The sequence below is a fragment of the Thermobia domestica genome, chromosome 8, assembly GCF_964235325.1.
Source record: "Thermobia domestica chromosome 8, izTheDome1.hap1.1, whole genome shotgun sequence".
Classification (NCBI taxonomy): Eukaryota; Metazoa; Arthropoda; class Insecta; order Zygentoma; family Lepismatidae; genus Thermobia; species Thermobia domestica.
Genome location: NC_137461.1, coordinates 173,043,206 through 173,061,210, shown reverse-complemented (window position 1 = coordinate 173,061,210; position 18,005 = coordinate 173,043,206). Strand labels below are relative to the sequence as shown.

The following is an 18,005-nucleotide window of genomic DNA, read 5'->3' as shown; positions in this document are numbered from 1 at the left end:
CCAAAAAGAATGGTCCCTAAGAGAAACATATATGCCAGGGAAACACAATGTTAAGTATTCTCCCTTAGTTAATTCAGAAAAAATTCTGCTGTCGCCTTTACATATAAAATTACGCTTAATGAAAAACTTTGTTAAGGCCATGGACAAGAATGGAGAAGGTTTTGCGTACCTTAGAAGTCAGTTTCCAAAACTTAGTGACGCGAAAGTAAAAGATGGGATATTCGTCGGGCCCCAAATTCGGAAACTATTAAAGGACAACATCTTAGCTATCAAAGGTTAGGATGTAGAATGTCCCTGAAAATTCACTTTCTTCATTCGCACTTGGAATTTTTCCCCGAGAATTTAGGAGCTGTAAGTGACGAACAAGGGGAACGATTCCATCAGGACATTCAAAAAATGGAGCAACGTTATCAAAGTAAATGGGATCCTCATATGATGGGCGACTACTGCTGGTTTTTAGTTAGAGAAAGTGACTGGCACTACAAAAGGAAGAATTAATTGTACGTACAAATGTTTTATTTTCATACTTTGTAAAGCAGTTGTGCATTTGATCCATTGTGAGTTATTGATATTTGTTTTTGTAAGTCAATGTTAATTTTTTGTTTACTATCTTCAATAACGTTTAAAAGGCGTGGAAACTAAGAATTTTGTTGTATACTTTTGGAGTTAAAGATCAGTTTTTCAATAGGATTAATCTGGCCCAATTCCCGTTTCTGTATCACTATATGAACAGTGACATGAGACAAAAAATCTACTTTTTTAGGGAATTTCCCGAAAAATCCCTCTAGAATTTCCCTTTTATAAAAATGGCGGACGTGGTGTATACATCATTGTAAAGTATGTTTCATTACAAATCCAATGAAGTATAAACCTTTCTTATATTGTAATTCCCGTGGAAGTTACATGTGATTTTTCTGCACCTATTGTATATGGTAAAATGGACAGTACACATAGCATACATTTATAGAAATATATTTATTTCTCAATGAAGAATGATGCGACTCAGATGAAACTTACAGGGTTTACTAAGTATAAATCAAGCTAACCTAGAATATAATTTGTATGTTTATATGCCTAAGGGTACCCGAGCTAGAGGTACAAAAATGAAGAAAACGGGAAATATTGGGGGAAATTTCCCGAAAATCCCTCTGTCACGGGAACATTGTGCGTGATAGAGAAAAACGGATGGCAGATTCGAATTCAGCGGCCAAAGTTCCTTAAAGATCAGCATTCTTCTTTCATGTGGCAAAAACCTTGTTGACTAGTGTAATTTGAACTCTAATTTCCAAACTTTTTATTTCGATTTTTCCTTTGTGCCCCAGTATAGTTATATCATTTCCTGTCTGCCATCTATAAAAATATCATACGTTGCAATTCTAATAAGTGAAGTTTTTAAACCACCTCTCCACATTTAAAACCCCATAAATATCTTAATGGATAGTTAACTGTACGTTCTTTTCCATTTAATTTATCTCAAAAACGAACAACTCATGATTGTTTTAAATATTGGTCTTTTGATGTAAATTTTAAGCTACCAGTAGATGATGTTTTTAAACTTGGATGATTAATAGTATTTATAAATGTCCCAAATATATAAAAATAACTCTATGAAACAAATATAGAAAGAAATTTGCAATAAAACTGGTGTTCAAATTTCCATCAAATGTTCAGCTAGCTTTACCTGAAATTTCAGATTTCATTTTAATATAACCCATATGGTAATGTGGAAAGAGATCTCCTGCTCTTATTTCAAAATAGATATTTCTATTATTTGAATTTAAATGCGATATTGCTTCTGGAGTTGGTGGAAATATTTAATATTCGTAAGATTCAACTTCTTTTGTTATTTTCTTTTATATAAAATGAAGGTCATTTAATTACTTTACTTCCAAAAGTAGAGTAATAATAGATTTTCCAAAATCAATTAAATTATCATTTTCATTCCTAATATTTACTCTAAATTAATTAAAAATATCATTATGAATATCAAAGAATAATGCATACGAAAGACTGTAAATAATTTGGTGCTTAAACGCGGATTCAGTTTTAGAACTAGCAATAACATTTCAAGATTTTTGACTTCAGTCATCATGTTTTACAATCATTCCATCAGCTAAATCACAATGAATATTAATAGTATCAAATGGAATAAATTCTGGATTTTAACTACCAATATGTGTTTTACCTTATTCTAACTGAACATCATTTTCAATTCCTAATGTCTTCCATATTTATTAATTTATATTTTTATCTTTTGTCGTCATTTCAATTTTATTCAACATTTTTTTTCTAAAAGAGTCATATATATATGGACTTAATGCATTATTTGAACTGTTTAAACTATATTGACCAACTAGTACTTCTATTCCTCTACCATTATACTTTCTTTTTTTAGCAACATATGAGCCAGTGATTAGATCTGTTAACTGGCCTATGAGTGAGCGATTCGTTCATACTGAGATAATGGGAGAAGATAAGATTCCCTCTTCTTTAACTTGTTTCACGCTAGTGTGATTTAGAACCTAAGAAAATGTACTATGAAAAATTTACATTTCTAGAGGTGTCATTTCTTTCAACCGTTTCATAATTACAAGGAAGATACACCCTTCACAACTACAATTAAAAAATTAAACATTAATTAGATACCTATAAGAAAAGTTCACTTCCATCACTTACTTTTCATTAGACCAAGGGCCAAGGGGGTGGTAACTCCCCCACTAGGGAAATTTTGACACTATATTAGAAATGTTCCTTAGGGTCCTTAGAATCAAAAAATAGTTGTTGGTCAACATATAAGTGCAACACTTGGGTCTTGGAGCCCTTAACCCTTTAGCACCCGTGTATATTTACAGACATCTATAGGATCTCTTTAAATGACCGTAGATCAGACCGTTAGTGCAACACTGGAACAAGTTATACTTCGATCGATTTGTGAGACTGTAGGCTTTCAGTTTACTTATGAATGGGACATTTCTGTGTACAAGGGAAAACTAATTGAGGGATATTTAAGAAAATTTCCCCTAAAAGTCCCTTCTCGCGATTCTTTTAGTTATTATGTGGCAACACTGCAAACTACGTGAATAATAAAATGTATATATGTGTCCCATTTCATGTTCAACTTATACTGAAAATTTCATCTTGATCCATCAAAAAGCAGCAAAGGAAATTATTTTCTTATAGTTTTCACAGAGTTCATAATAATACATTATCATGAAGTTACGAGTATGACTTTATGTCAATGTTCCGACCGTCAGTGCAACACTGGAACGAGTTATACCTCGATCGGTTTGGAAGAGTGTATGCTTTCAGTTTACGTAACCAACGAGACATTTCTGCGTACAAAGGAAAAGTAATTGAGGGATATTTAAGAAAATTTCCCTAAAAATGTCCCTTCTCGCGATTCTTTTAGTTATTACGTGGCAACACTGCTAACTAGGTGAATAATAAAATGTATTTAGATATTCTGTTTTATGTTCAACTTAAACTGAAAATTTCGTCTTGGTCCATCAAATAGCAGCAGAGGAAATATGTATTTTATAGTCTTCATAATTTTCATAATAATTGATTTTCATCGAAGTATGAGTATGACTTTGTGTCAATGTTCCGGTTTATTTTTCTGTAGAAAATAAGTGATACAAATTATTTTGGTTGATTTTCTCATTCAATATATTATGACAGATTCCCAGTACCGAGAAATCTCCCAGGAAGGTTTTATGATTTGTTCGTCCATAATTTCAAAGCAATAATTTTACTGTTGTGCGGTTACATTATGTTCCTTTGAAAATACTTGTTGTTCTACTATTCTACAATGAATATATTTCCAAACATGTCTACTGATATGTGAAGTTATCAAACAACTCTCGAAGTTATTGCGTAGGGTATGTATTCCTATTTCATGTGCACACCGATAATCGCACTTAGTATAGTATGTAATATGTAGTTTTTTAATTGCCGTAATATTAATCAATTTGTTATATTCTCTGTGTTCTTGTCTGTCTGTAAGTTGATAATAGTAGCACATTCGCCCTGAAATCCACTTGCTCTCAGTTATTCTGGAAAAGAATGACAAACAAAAAGAAGCCAGTCAGACAGACGACAATTGCAACAAGAAAAAGGATTACTGTTGAGAAGAATCTAAAATTCTGTGTAATACACTACGCATGAAACGGAACTGAAACGACGACAAATTTCATATAAAAAAAATCCTTAAGAGTTTTCATGTCAAAGTACTGCGGCAAGAGACTAACACTGCAAAACTGCACCGCTTAACATCAAATTGCATCCAAATTCCTACAGAATACGATACAAACAAACACAGTCTATCCCCGGGACTACCAAAGTTTCATAAAATTACCACGATTGCTAAGTCAGTCTGCTGAATCATGTGTAGTTGAAAATTGTACACTCTTAGTGGATAATTCACCATATTTGGAGCGTACTGCTATATGGCAGTATGTAGCAGACATTCTGTTGAACGAGGAGCAGTGCGTATTCGGCCAGTAATAGAGCTAATTGGGATAACGAAAAAAGGGAAATGGTGTTTTATGGGAAACTCTAGTGACATGTATCACTAGAATAGCTGAACGTGTCACTAAAGGAACACCTATTCGATAGGACGACGAATCACTACTGTTATAGATTCAAGAAGTGGATTTCTTAGCAGCCGAAATGAGAAACCACAACTTGTACCAGATCATTGAACTAGTTAAGAAAATTGAAATAAGAAACCTGCAAGTATTAATTATATATTTCAGTAGCAAAAATACTGATTATGCAATGTTTTGAATCCTGGTTTTAGTTGTAACTTTTTTTTATATACAAATCTATCTCCTAACAGGTATGTTTCTCACTTCTTAAGTCATCCCTATTGTATTTAAGAATGTACGAACCTGTCGGTAAATATCTGTCCCGGAATCGGTCAAGCCATATAGGTATGAATCCTATTTGTGATTGTTATAGAGCTTAATAGTTTGAAACTTGTTGGTCATTTATATATGGCTGCAGGAATGGAAAATAAAGGATTTCACAAAATGTTTAGCCCTGAACAAATTCCGAAGCCGATACTTTTGTTTATTCTGACAAAATATTTTTGAAAATTCTCTCTTCCTACTTCTCCGAGTCCGCAATAAAATATTCTTAAAGGAAAGTTATTTTGTTTAGTAGTCGAACTTCAAAACCAGCGTCATTCACAAAAAAATCTTCTCAGGGCTTCTTAAGCTTATAAACAATTTCTTATCTTTCTTTCCAACACTGATATTCGAAGTCTATTATATACAAGTAACTAACTAACTAACTAATTCTATAGCCTATGGAACCCGGAGGTTCAATGCTTCGTTCACAAAAGCTCTCCACTGACTTCTATCCTTAGCCAACTGAATCCAGTAGCGTGTCAGATGTGATTGCTCCGTAGCCTTCCAATTGCACCTACACACTATTCATCACGTACTAGCGCGTTCTCTGATATAATTCAGCACTTGTTCATGTGAAGCTGCATTTTCAACTATATTTTTCTCTGATACTGGTTTGATAATTATGCACAAACTACAATCATTAGATAACTTCGGAATTTTTAAAATTAGTTTGTCTTGGTCCACCATAATTTTCTGATTTTAAGTTCTGCTTTTTTCGAGTCCCAACGATGAACGTCTTCTAGGTGTTTACCTTTATGTTCAATTTAGAAGCCCAACAACTTTCTCCTTGCACCCCACTACATGACGCTTAACTGCACTACACTACACATCAATCACTTCACTTTCTTGCGAGCTATTACTAAGTCAAGGACTAAGTTTAAAGTCAGTACAGTAACAATGATTTTGGAAGAGTTTATATACACAAGATAATAAATATGAATTAACCTAAATATAGCTGTCTCTACTAAGACATATTTAATATTTCCTTAAGCAATGAAAAACAACATAATGTTCGTTGTATTTTAAATCATCAATGACTTGAGGCACATTCCATAGCACCATCTATTGTCCACATTTTGGGGGATAAAAATAATGTTTTCAAAGCTGCAAAATCACTACAGTAACGTAGTATGTATAATAAAATATTATTCCAATGTAGACTTGCAATTCTTTTAAAAAAGATAATCTAAATCGGATGAAAAATAACCGAAATATGAACATTTGTATGTAAAATTCAGTTGCAACTTTGAATGGCTGCCATATTAGCCTGAAGAAATATATGCCTTAGCAACATCCAAATTTGTCATAACTAATGTATACCAAATAGAAAAATCTTTCATCACAATTGTACCATCATAATCCCACGGATGACTGCTTGCTCCCGCACTACGATATAAGGAGTCGTGTATGTGTAAAGTAAAAAGATTTAAGGATTTAATTACATATCTACTCGATTCATGACACATAGGATCTAATAAATAATGCCTGATAAAAATATCCGTTACTGAAAGCACAAATTTACAGATGGAATGAAATTGTTCAGAAGTATTCATCACGTCTACTGATAGCATTGCTCTAAGTTTGTCTACAGATACTATTTTTAATGACTTAGCATGTGAAGATGTTTCTTTTTTAGTGCGCTTACAGTCCAATGTAAACATTCATTTATGAAGTTCCTAATATATGTGCACATTAATTCCCAAAATATATTTAATTTACAAACGTCTTCCAAAAAGCCTCTTTTGTACTCCGAAGTGTTTTCGACTACAATACATATATTCAATAACTAATGTTATTAAAAATGTACATAGAATGCAAATTCTCCAAGTTTCTGGGAAATGAAAATTTTTATTTAACAATTCATTTTTTACCTTATAAAACCTTTCGATTATAGTTTTTAATTCTACTGTGAGGATCATTTTAGTTTACCAAAATATTTTCAGTTTTGTCACTGTTTTTGTACTTATTCCTTTGCAGTTAAATTTTTAAATACATACGTTAACAGTTGTAGATTGTAAATTATTGTTAAGTCATCACTGGCTTTGTTATGCAATCCAAAGATATCTATCATTTCATGATCAAAATATTTTAGTTGTACACTGTAACGAGCTAGATTAGAATTTAAATGTCGATTTTATTGAGGTAAGAAGAGCTGTGAACCTTATACACTTCCATGCTTTTTATGAATTGTTCCTGAAAAAGTATACTAAAAACTGTCAGTTACTAAATAAAAATCGTGTTATCTTAATGTAATATTATGTAATATTATGTAATATTAATGTTTTAAACTTAAAAAACAAGTAAATTACTACTGGTATTAGTCTCGTAGGTATTAAGGCAAATTAATCATTAATGTACTTATATTTTTTTACTTAATTATTTTTTTCTATTTACAGGTTTTCCTGGAATAACTGGAGATAATGCTCCCCCAGGACCACCTGCCAAGAGTCGCGGATTTTTCTTTACACGACATTCACAAAGTGTTCTAGTTCCTCGATGTCCACCTAACACAGTTAAATTGTGGGATGGCTATTCGTTGCTACATTTCATGGGCAACCAAAAGTCTCACGGACAGGATCTAGGTAGGTGCATGTGCAGCATAGGCTATCAGATTATAATTAATATCAATTACATACACTTTATCACCTTTCTTTCGTGAAATTTGTCTACAATATACTCATTTATATTCAGTTTTTTATTATTCTGGTTGATAAGATCTTCCATTAACTTCCTCGTTCCTTAAATATTTTATTCTGTGTGATGGTGGATTAGAATGAATAACATCATTAATAACAAATATTTCCGTTGACCTGTTGGGTGTATTTCTTTTCTCAAACAAATCTTTAAATTTGCTTATACGAACATAATCACCAATTTTAAATTTTAGTTTAACGCGTTTATATTCTTTTTATGTATTCTTTTCAATATTATTAGCTCATTTTTCTTATTAACTTCTACAAGTTGCATGTTACTTATTTTATGAATCATACTCATTATACCAATTCTTATATTTCTAACCATTTCTCATTCCCTTGAGTAGTAAACATGTTCTATTTAAGAGTTCGGTGAAAACGTTCTATGATAGAAACTTTTTAATCACTGTAAGTTGACTAATGATTAATGTTATAGTTTTTCTTCAATTCTGTGAAGACTTCTTCATAAAATTCTTTTCCTTGATCTGTTTGTAAATTATTAGGTTTTGTAATTTAATGCTGATTCAAATGCTTTTGTAAATTAACACCAGTCTTATTTTTAACAGAAATACCAAACGCAAATTTAGAATACGTGATAGCTAATAAATACATCTTTTATTTGTTTTTGAAATTCCATTAATTCCCCACTATTCATTTTCTCAATTTCTGCTTGCCATAGATCATCAATTCCTTTTCTAACAACGTTTAATCTTTCAAAATTCTTTCACGATGGTTTAAGTATTTCTTCAATATTTTTTTCTACTACCTTTACTTTCTTCTAGTCAATCTTTCTTTACAAATTTTGATTTAGTAATATCAGATATATTTCATACATCTTTCATTATATATCTTTCATTTGCCGTTTGTTTTACTCTAATGATATCTTACTTCGTATGCTTTTTACAATTAACACAGTGCATCATCATCGCCATTTCTTTAATAGAAAATTCATCAAAGCTATCCTTCTATATCCATAATTACAAATAATTGTCCTTCAATCATAGCAGGATTCTTATCTGCTTTAAACGCAATTACATCGTTCTTTTCCAAGTCAAGAGGAAAATTTTCAACTAGAGTATTATTTAAAAATATTTTTTACGTATTTATCAAGCTTTATTTCCATATACATTAGTTTTCCATTATAGAGAAATTTGTAACCACTAGATAGATTAAATATTCTGAAGATGGAATCTTTAACGTTTTTACTTCTCAATTGACACAACATGCTTATAGTTTCTTTCTGAATAATTAGCTTAAAAGTTTCTTTCTTTATCATTTGTAAATCTTCATTTGTAATAATCATCTTAACCCAACATCTTATTTCTTTGTATGTGTGTCTTGTACTGATCTTCAAATATCTTCAAATTTTTATCACTTTATAATTGTTAAAATTACTATTTAATGACTCAAGCTATTCTAATGTTACTATTTATTGACTCAACCTGTTCTAATGTTACTACGTCTTGTTGATCAATTCCATTGGCTACATTAACAAGTCTTTTGTTTTTAAAATCAATCCAATGATTCGATCTTTGTTTAAACATTTTATTTAGTTTATAATAATCCACAAAAGTTGAATTATGAGATTGTCATTGCTTTTGTATTTATCACTCTTTTCTTAATATCACTTGAATTATTTCTTAATTTTAATTGCTCCTCACTAATATTAATATTTTGAACATCACCTCTCCTATCTATAACATTACCAAATATAGCCATATTTATTATATAGCAAATTTCAATTCCGAACCTAACTTCTCGAATAATGTTCTCATTATAGTGTTATTCTTTGACATTTTAAAGTCAATATTAACATTTATGGAATGTTTTCATAATAACCAATACAAGAAACACTTTATATTCATAATGACCATCCTACTTCACAAATGGTTAAAAACAATTCTTCAAACTCATATACTAATAGTCGAAAAACGTTGTAAGTTTAATGATTTTGATCCGTTGAGTTGTGGTGCATTAAATAAACATCGTCATAATATTTTGAATAGTTATGCTCTTTTAAAACTTTCAATATTTCTTGCATTGACATTTGGTCTTACGAATTGTTTAGAAAAGGTATACATTTCGTTTGGAATAATTTTATTTGTAAGGCTTGTAAACGATAGAAATGCAACTTAAATCTTTTTGTCGTATTATACCGTGCTTTCCTTATCCTACAAGCTTTTATTCTTTTATCTATATTGTCGAAGCTCTGTCCAATTACATTTAACTTTAACAAGAATCTCCATGTCATTGTTTGGAAATTATTTGTGATATTTATCTCTATATGCAGACTAAGAAGTATATCAAGACCATAAATCATACATTTTGCTTAAATTGTTTTTATCTTTTAAATCTATACAATAAACGTTAATAGACTAGTAAATCAAATATATTTTTTGTAATAACTTTAATCTCATTATGTATATCTTTCATGTTTAAACAAAAACGTTTATGGTAATTGTCCACAAAAGCTATTAAGCCTATTTTTTTATTCAATTTTTAACATATACATTATATCGTTAAAAGAATAACCATCATTCAATAATTTTAAAATTTTAACACAAAGATGTCCCCACATGACTAGATTGAAGTCTTGTATTGTAAACAAGTTTTCAATTCCAATTATTATATTAATGGTTTAGGTGGTACACCTCCATAATAATCAAACACATACGATATTATCCATAAGATAGCATTATTATCTTTCTAATAACACATCCAATGCGTTCCAATATTTTCAGATTTATGTATTTACCACATTTATATAGTTTAGGCTTTTTAGGTAGTTCATCACTCATAACCTTTTCCATTAAATATTTTATCTTTAATTCTTTAAATCAACCTTTCTGTGTAAATAGGCTAATGGTTTTTATTTCTCAGATTTTCTACTTCTTAATTTTTCCACCTTGCTTTGCTTCCACTTCTAAGACTTTTTTTTTTGTTCTAACACTTGCTTATTCTTTTTCATATTAATTACGGTTTTGTGTACACTTAAACAAAACAAAAAGTACAAATTCAATCGCCTCCTCTGACTCTATTTTGCACCACTTTTTATTTATTTTTTATATTTGGTTAATCGGTTTGTTACACTCGTAAAAATGATTTTCCAATTTCGTTATTTGAAAGTACTTTTACAGTCTTTCATTCATTTTTAAGCTTGTTTCAGTAACCACTCTTCCGGACGACAAAAATGAAAACTGATAAACACTTTGTTTCTTTGATTTTTTAAATAACACTTTCATTTTTCTGCCAGAGGTACCGTAACTCCAGTACATCACTCAACACTGTTCCAATTTTGTCGGGAAAATCCCGATATTATTTTATTATCGAAGTTTACTTTTCATATTATTATCCAGTCTTCAAAATAAGAGAAAACCTTAAAACGCACTTTCCTTTAATCAAGTAGATAAATATGATTTGCTCTTTCCTGGAAAGACTTATCCTTTTAGTCATTACGGAAAAACTATCCTACATTTCTATCTTCATTTGGTGCATGCGGTGTCCCTACATTTTGCTTTCGATAGGTAGTAACCTTGATCAGAGTAAGTGGAAGTTGTGCGAGTAGTAAACAACGCTGAAGTAGGCGATTAGCAAACGAAGGATCCTCAGTCTGTAAGAGCCTTAGCAACGTACCGCAAATAATGAAACAAGTATTTATGTCAACTATACCGACTATCACAAAATATTATATACTTTTTTATTTAGAAAACATTTATTAAATATTCTATAGTAACAAGCTATTACAATAAGAACTCAATAAAACTTACACTAATAAGATTATTAACAGAAATGACATAATTACACAGCATTCATATAAATTACAATTTAAATATATAATTATAAGTTCAAAGAAAAACTATTGTCTATGGATTAATATATATAAAACTATTCTTATCAGAGTATAAACACTTTATCCAGTTCCTTTCCAGGAGGAAAGTGCCAAGGACCGACGAGAGGTTACCACGTTGGATAGAAACAGATATGCTCTGTATTAGATAAGGTGTGGAGCGAACTTCGCTGGAAACAAAAAATGCGTCTTCATACTTCCCTAATGAATTCAAGACTTCTTGCACCTCAAGCACCACTGGTTTCAATAGCAATTGGAGTGAAAACAAAACTTTCGAGAAGGTTGTTGTATTTTCTTTGCTTTTCAGCTTCTCTGCGATTAGCAACAGCTCCAGCGTTCATTACTGACAGAGGGAGACTTGAATGTCCAATGTAAATTAATTTATTGAGCTGAGCGAAGCGAAGCTCTTATACTCGGGTTAGCCGTTTGGTTGTCCGCGAACTCCTCCTAGACCGTTTGGGCGATCTCAACCAAACTTAGCACGCTGATAGAGTATGTCGTGCTGAGTGACAACATAGGTCGAAATCAAAAATCCGATGTACCATCGAGGAATAATCACCGAAAAACGCTTCCTCCTAGACCGTTTGGCCGATCTCAACCAAACTTAGCACGCTGATAGAGTATGTCGTGCTGAGTGAGAACATAGGTCGAAATCAAAAATCCGATGTACCATCGAGGAATAATCACCGAAAAACGCTTGCATAGACTTAACATGGGGAAAAAGTCATGATTACGTAGTTTAAGCTCGCTCAGCTCATTTCATTGCAATCGGGTATATCCATTGCATTCCTAGTATTATAATAACTTTATTTTGTAATATACCAGGGTTACCGCCGGTAGACCCAGTGGCCCACAAAATACGCCAATTGTGTCAAATCACATATAAGGGAGTGACTAGGAGGAAATTCGTCAAAATAAGGTTATCCCACAGCGTGAGGTATTTAGCTTGTAACGCTCACAAAAGTGATACAACTAAATTTTTAATGGCTCGGGGTACGTTCATGTAATATACGTGGCAGTGGCCTTATTTCGGAGCAAATGTGAGATTTAATGTGATTTCTCTATGACGTGGTGACACCTTCGTAATAGTATATAGTAAATTAAGTAACAGCGAACTTCTGGTAACAAATTAAATATATGAGTACCTTGAATCTGCTCCAAAGAATAAGTAGATAAAATTATCAGATATTAGAAAAGAAGAAATGTTCAATAATTAAACATTGTTCCAAAAAACCAGTTTACGTAGTTATATTGGAAATTGTGAAGTAAATTATTAGTAGAAAGTGCTTACCTTTATCTTTTGTTGCAGTTAATGTGTCATATTTTATTTTTAGGTGCTCCAGGAAGCTGCTTGCCGAGGTTTTCTCCGATGCCGTTCCTCTTCTGCAATCTTAACAATGTATGTAACTATGCCAGTCGAAATGATTACAGTTATTGGCTTAGCAGTCCAGAGCCTGCTCCAATGATGATGACCCCGATACCTCCAAGAGATCTAAAGAAATTTATTTCCAGGTAATATGACAAGAAATCTGCTCTCGATTACTACATACACTATATATTTACATGAGGATGGCAAAATATGATATGTATTACGTACATTGTACAGGCTAGCAAATTCCAATCTTACAAATTCAACTTAAATACTTTCAAAAATACATAGACCATATTCGATTAAGTCATTAGTAGCTTTTTTAACCATGTTAGCATATGTCATTGAGATCAACCACCGGAGCGAAAAGTCAAAAATGGCCAAAAAGTGTCATATTATGTTGTTTCGTACTCGTATAATTTTAATTCATAAGGTTGTAATTTACTTGCCTGTAGCAATGCGCATATAATTTGCCATCCTTGCATATAAGATCGATATATATATTGGCTTATATTTAAATTTTTCAAAGTGTGAAGTTGGTTTTCTTGGGTCAGACGAAGCCAAGTTCGACCTATTATTTTAAAAAAATTGATGAAACTGCCCCAGGAATACGTCTCCTAACTAACCAGGATGCTTGCCTTCTAGGCGCCGCTCTCACAAAGGAAGCTTTTACCAATATCCTGTTAAGCAAAATATCGAAGTTAGAATATTTTTTGTCTCGATTCGCCTCGATTTCTGTCCATGCAGCTTTCTTCTACGTGCCTCTTTGTCAATCCCTCGTTTAAACTACTTCTTACGATGCTTTCCATCTTGGAATGAGACTCCAGTACTGGAGAAATATGACCATATCCTTAAAATGGGTCTGGAGTCAATTTTAAACTGCTCCTTAAGCGACGAATCTTGGATTCAAGCATCCTTACCTGTGAGATTAGGGGGTCTTGGTATTCGGCGATCCGTGGATATGGCGATTCCTTCTTTTTTAGCGTCCTACCACGAATCTCTTCGTTTAGTCGAGGCTCTTCTTCCGCAAGGTTACCACCTAGACCCAGATGGCACAGTTCAAGAAGGCTCTACCAAATGGAAAAATTGAACAGATACACATCTTCCAGAAATTAACAAAAGAGGTTCTCAGGCATCTTGGTACACACCAATTGTAGCGCATTTTCATCAACTTCTCTTACAGTCAGTTATTACTCCAGAGGATAAAGCGAGGATTCGTGCTGCCTCATCCCTACATGCTGGGGCATGGTTGAATGCAATATCCTCCCCACCATTAGGTCTTCATATGACTAATGAGGCATTTCGAATCTCTGTCGCCTTAAGATTAGGTGCAGATATTTGTGAGCCACATCGCTGTCCAGCTTGCGGAGATCAAGTTAACCAACGTGGCCTGCATGGCCTTTCATGCATGAAGAGCATGGGTAGACACGCTAGACACTCCTCTGTGAATGATATCAGTTTACGAGCCCTTACTAAAGGTGGTTATTTTCCATTTGGCTCGCTCTGGCTTGCGCTCACCAGTCTCAGCTGGGCTCGACTCATCTCTCTGGACTGGGCTCACACTCACTCGGGCCCGCGCCCACCAGTCTCAACTGGACTCGCGATCACTAGCGCTCGCGATCACTTTTCCCAACTGTGCTCGCGCTCACTCGCTCTCGTACTCACTAATCTTATCTGGGCTCGCACTCACTCGGGCTCGCGCTCATCTATCTCGACTGGGCTCGCGCTCACCTGTCTCAACTGGACTCGTGATCACTAGCGCTCGCGATCACTTCTTCCAAGTGGGTTCGCACTCACTCGAGCTCGCACTCACTGATCTTATCAGGGCTCGCACTCACTCGGGCTTGCGCTCACTTCTTTCCAATAGGCTTGCGCTCACCCGGGCTCACGCTCACTTCTTCAAACTGGGTTCGCACTCACTCGGGCTCGCCTCACTTCTGTCCACTGGGCTCACACTCACTCGGGATCGCGCCCACCAGTCTCAACTGGACTCGCGATCACTAGCGCTCGCGATCACTTTTCCCAACTGTGCTCGCGCTCACTCGCTCTCGCACTCACTAATCTTATCTGGGCTCGCACTCACTCGGGCTCGCGCTCATCTATCTCGACTGGGCTCGCACTCACTCGGGCTCGCGCTCACCTGTCTCAACTGGACTCGTGATCACTAGCGCTCGCGATCACTTCTTCCAAGTGGGTTCGCACTCACTCGAGCTCGCACTCACTGATCTTATCAGGGCTCGCGCTCACTTCTCTCCAATAGGCTTGCGCTCACCCAGGCTCACGCTCACTTCTTCCAACTGGGTTCGCACTCACTCGGGCTCGCCTCACTTCTGTCCACTGGGCTTGCACTCACCCGGGCTCGCGCTCACTTGTCTCAACTGGACTTGCGATCACTAACGCTCGCGATCACTTCTCCCACTCATTCGCGCTCACACTCACTGATCTTATCAGGGCTCGCACTCACTCGGGCTCGCGCTCACTTCTCTCCAATAGGCTTGCGCTCACCCGGGCTCACGCTCACTTGTCTCAATTGGGCTCGCGCTCACTTGGGTTCACGCTCCCTTCTCTCGACTGCGCTCGCGCTCGGGCTCATTTCTCTCAATTGGGCTCGCGCTCATTCGTGCTCGGGCTCAGTTCCCTCAATTGGGCTTGCGCTCACGTATCTCGTTGGGCTGGAGCTCACTTGCACTCGGGCTCACTTCTCAGAGTTGGGCTAGCAGTGACTTGTTCCATTGAGGCTCGGGCTCAATTATTGAGCTCGAGCCCAGTTGAGCGCAAGAGCCATGTTCGCGAGCTTGTACAACCTTAATGGGCTGATTAATGGAATATGTCCCCTCCAATTTCAACCCCTGACGGAGTTCTTACAATTAATCGGAGTTTTCTAACTTTTCCTATTTTTGCGGCAGCCCAAACTATTATCTAAATCGATTTTTGTTAAAATAATATGAGTCAGTTTTATATCGATTTTCATTGTTTCTGTTTGCAGAATCTACGTGGATAGAGCTATCATTTAGTTACAAATTTAATATTTTTTCTTATCTCATAGAAATACCTGACACGTTAATACTAAACTTCGTTATAACAGCTGCTTTAACAAAATGAACTAGTCCTACAAGTCATAGGTTGTTTATACAGCTGAAATTTGAAATACTGTGGATTGATTAATTGATTATCTTTCAGCGTCCCCTTTCATCAGCGAGGCTATATGAGACATGGACTTATAGTTTTAACGTGGAATCTGAATCACTGTCGCTCAATACTTTCCCACAGGGAATCGATCACCAAAGTCGCGAGTGCTAGCCACTAGATCAGTGGAAGGGCTTGTAATACTGTTGTCCAATGATTTTTATTAGGAATAAATTATAGGTGATTTTTTTACCGTTTAGTCAGCGCAACGAAGATGTCCAAATTACAGTATGATATACTAATTGTGAATGAGATAGTGCAAGTATTGAACCATTGTGTGGTCCACATTCCAGTATACACCTTCTAAACCCCTGTCACCAAGACATTCAAAGGGAAAGTGTTAGTGCTCTGAAGAATGTTAACCGTCTCCCCGTCCCATCCCCATTGTTAAGAAAGAAATTATCCAACCCCGAGTCAGTGAAGCGGAAATCGACCTTGGCCGATGATAATTTTGTGCTCAGGAACTCCATGAATTAGTAAGTACAACAAAATTAGTAAATCCTAGGTATGTTAAAAGCAGACCTTATTGTATTGCCAAGCCTCGAGGCTCATGCATTGTCGTGCTCTGTAGATAATAGATGTATTCGAGACCATGCTTCAAAACCATACACTGAGAAAAAAGTGTACGTGGCGTACGTAAAATCGTATATTACATTTGTAAATCCTGTAGTTTTTGGACTGCAAAGTACTACCAAACGTACTGCAAACGTATAACTGAAAACGCATGTTTTATAATACTTTCTGTACATTCCATGTGTACGTACTTTCCGTATGAAATAATATGGGCAGTCAGGATCTCATATACAAATGGACATATATAACATATATATATGTAAAGGGCCGGATTTAGAGGGTTAGGTGAACCGGTGCACGTGCACCGCCTTCGTTGTAAATATACACTATCTAAAATGAGAAACTAGCAGTGAAAATAGCAATACTTTCCGAAACTTTCTGCCGTCATGTTTCCGTTTGGGGATCAAAAGAAAGAGGTGTTTTGCAAAAGCAATAGTTTAAGTTGATTTTCTGAATGCTCAAGGAAACGGATTCAAGCAAAGCAATATAACATTTGTCAAGTAGGGAAGAAACAAGCCAGGAAGAGAGAAGAATTTTTCCTGCATATCGTTTGTGACCCTCTTTAAATGTATAAACTCACCTATGTTGATGCAAAAGCGGAAATAAGCTCACCACTAATAGTGTAATTCTGTTATAATATAATTAATGCAATAAAGAATACAATAATAGTCGTATGACATGGTTACTACGAGCCCACTTTTCCCCTCCATCCCTAACTGTCTAAAATTATGAATCCACCACTGACTATTGCACTTTAAAACAGAAGGAAAGCACAAAACATTTTACATAAGGAATTACATCTGACTACAAAAAATCACTAAATCTAGTTACAAAATTACAAAAAATCACTAAATCTAGTTACAAAATTACAAAAAATCACTAAATCTAGTTACAAAATTACAAAAATCACTAAATCTAATTACAAAATTACAAAAAATCACTAAATCTAGTTACAAAATTACAAAAAATCACTAAATCTAGTTACAAAATTACTAAAAATCACTAAATCTAGTTACAAAATTACAAAAAATCACTAAATCTAGTTACAAAATTACTAAAAATCACTAAATCTAGTTACAAAAGGATTTTTATAAGGAATCAAATTAATTAGAACTTTATAGCACTTAAATATAAAGAACTTACATCTAAAACTTACATCTAAAAAACTTACAATCTAAAATCTTACATCTAAAACTAGATCTCTTCCATCTTATAATGTCCCCATGGTAGAGAATTTACCCCATTCTTTAAAACACATCTTTTATCGTCTACACAACTTAAAGCTAACTTTTTTACTTCTATACTGTACAAATCGTGCTTATAACTTCTAATCAAATTCATCTTCTTATAATATTCTTTTTGGTTGAACAAGCAGTCTTTATAATCGTTAAATGACAGTTCTTTACTTACAACATTTTTCCTAATTC

At 34.4% G+C, this 18,005-nt stretch overlaps 1 protein-coding gene across 1 annotated transcript in view; it reads left to right on the top strand.

The window, feature by feature from the left end:
- Window positions 1-18,005, top strand: part of LOC145693355 (uncharacterized) — a 1,690,974-nt gene that overhangs the window by 1,606,479 nt on the left and 66,490 nt on the right. The window contains exons 31-32 of the mRNA XM_081769282.1: window positions 7,307-7,492; window positions 12,785-12,962. Coding sequence (XP_081625408.1) covers window positions 7,307-7,492; window positions 12,785-12,962 — 364 coding nt within the window. The remainder of the gene's footprint in view (window positions 1-7,306; window positions 7,493-12,784; window positions 12,963-18,005) is intronic.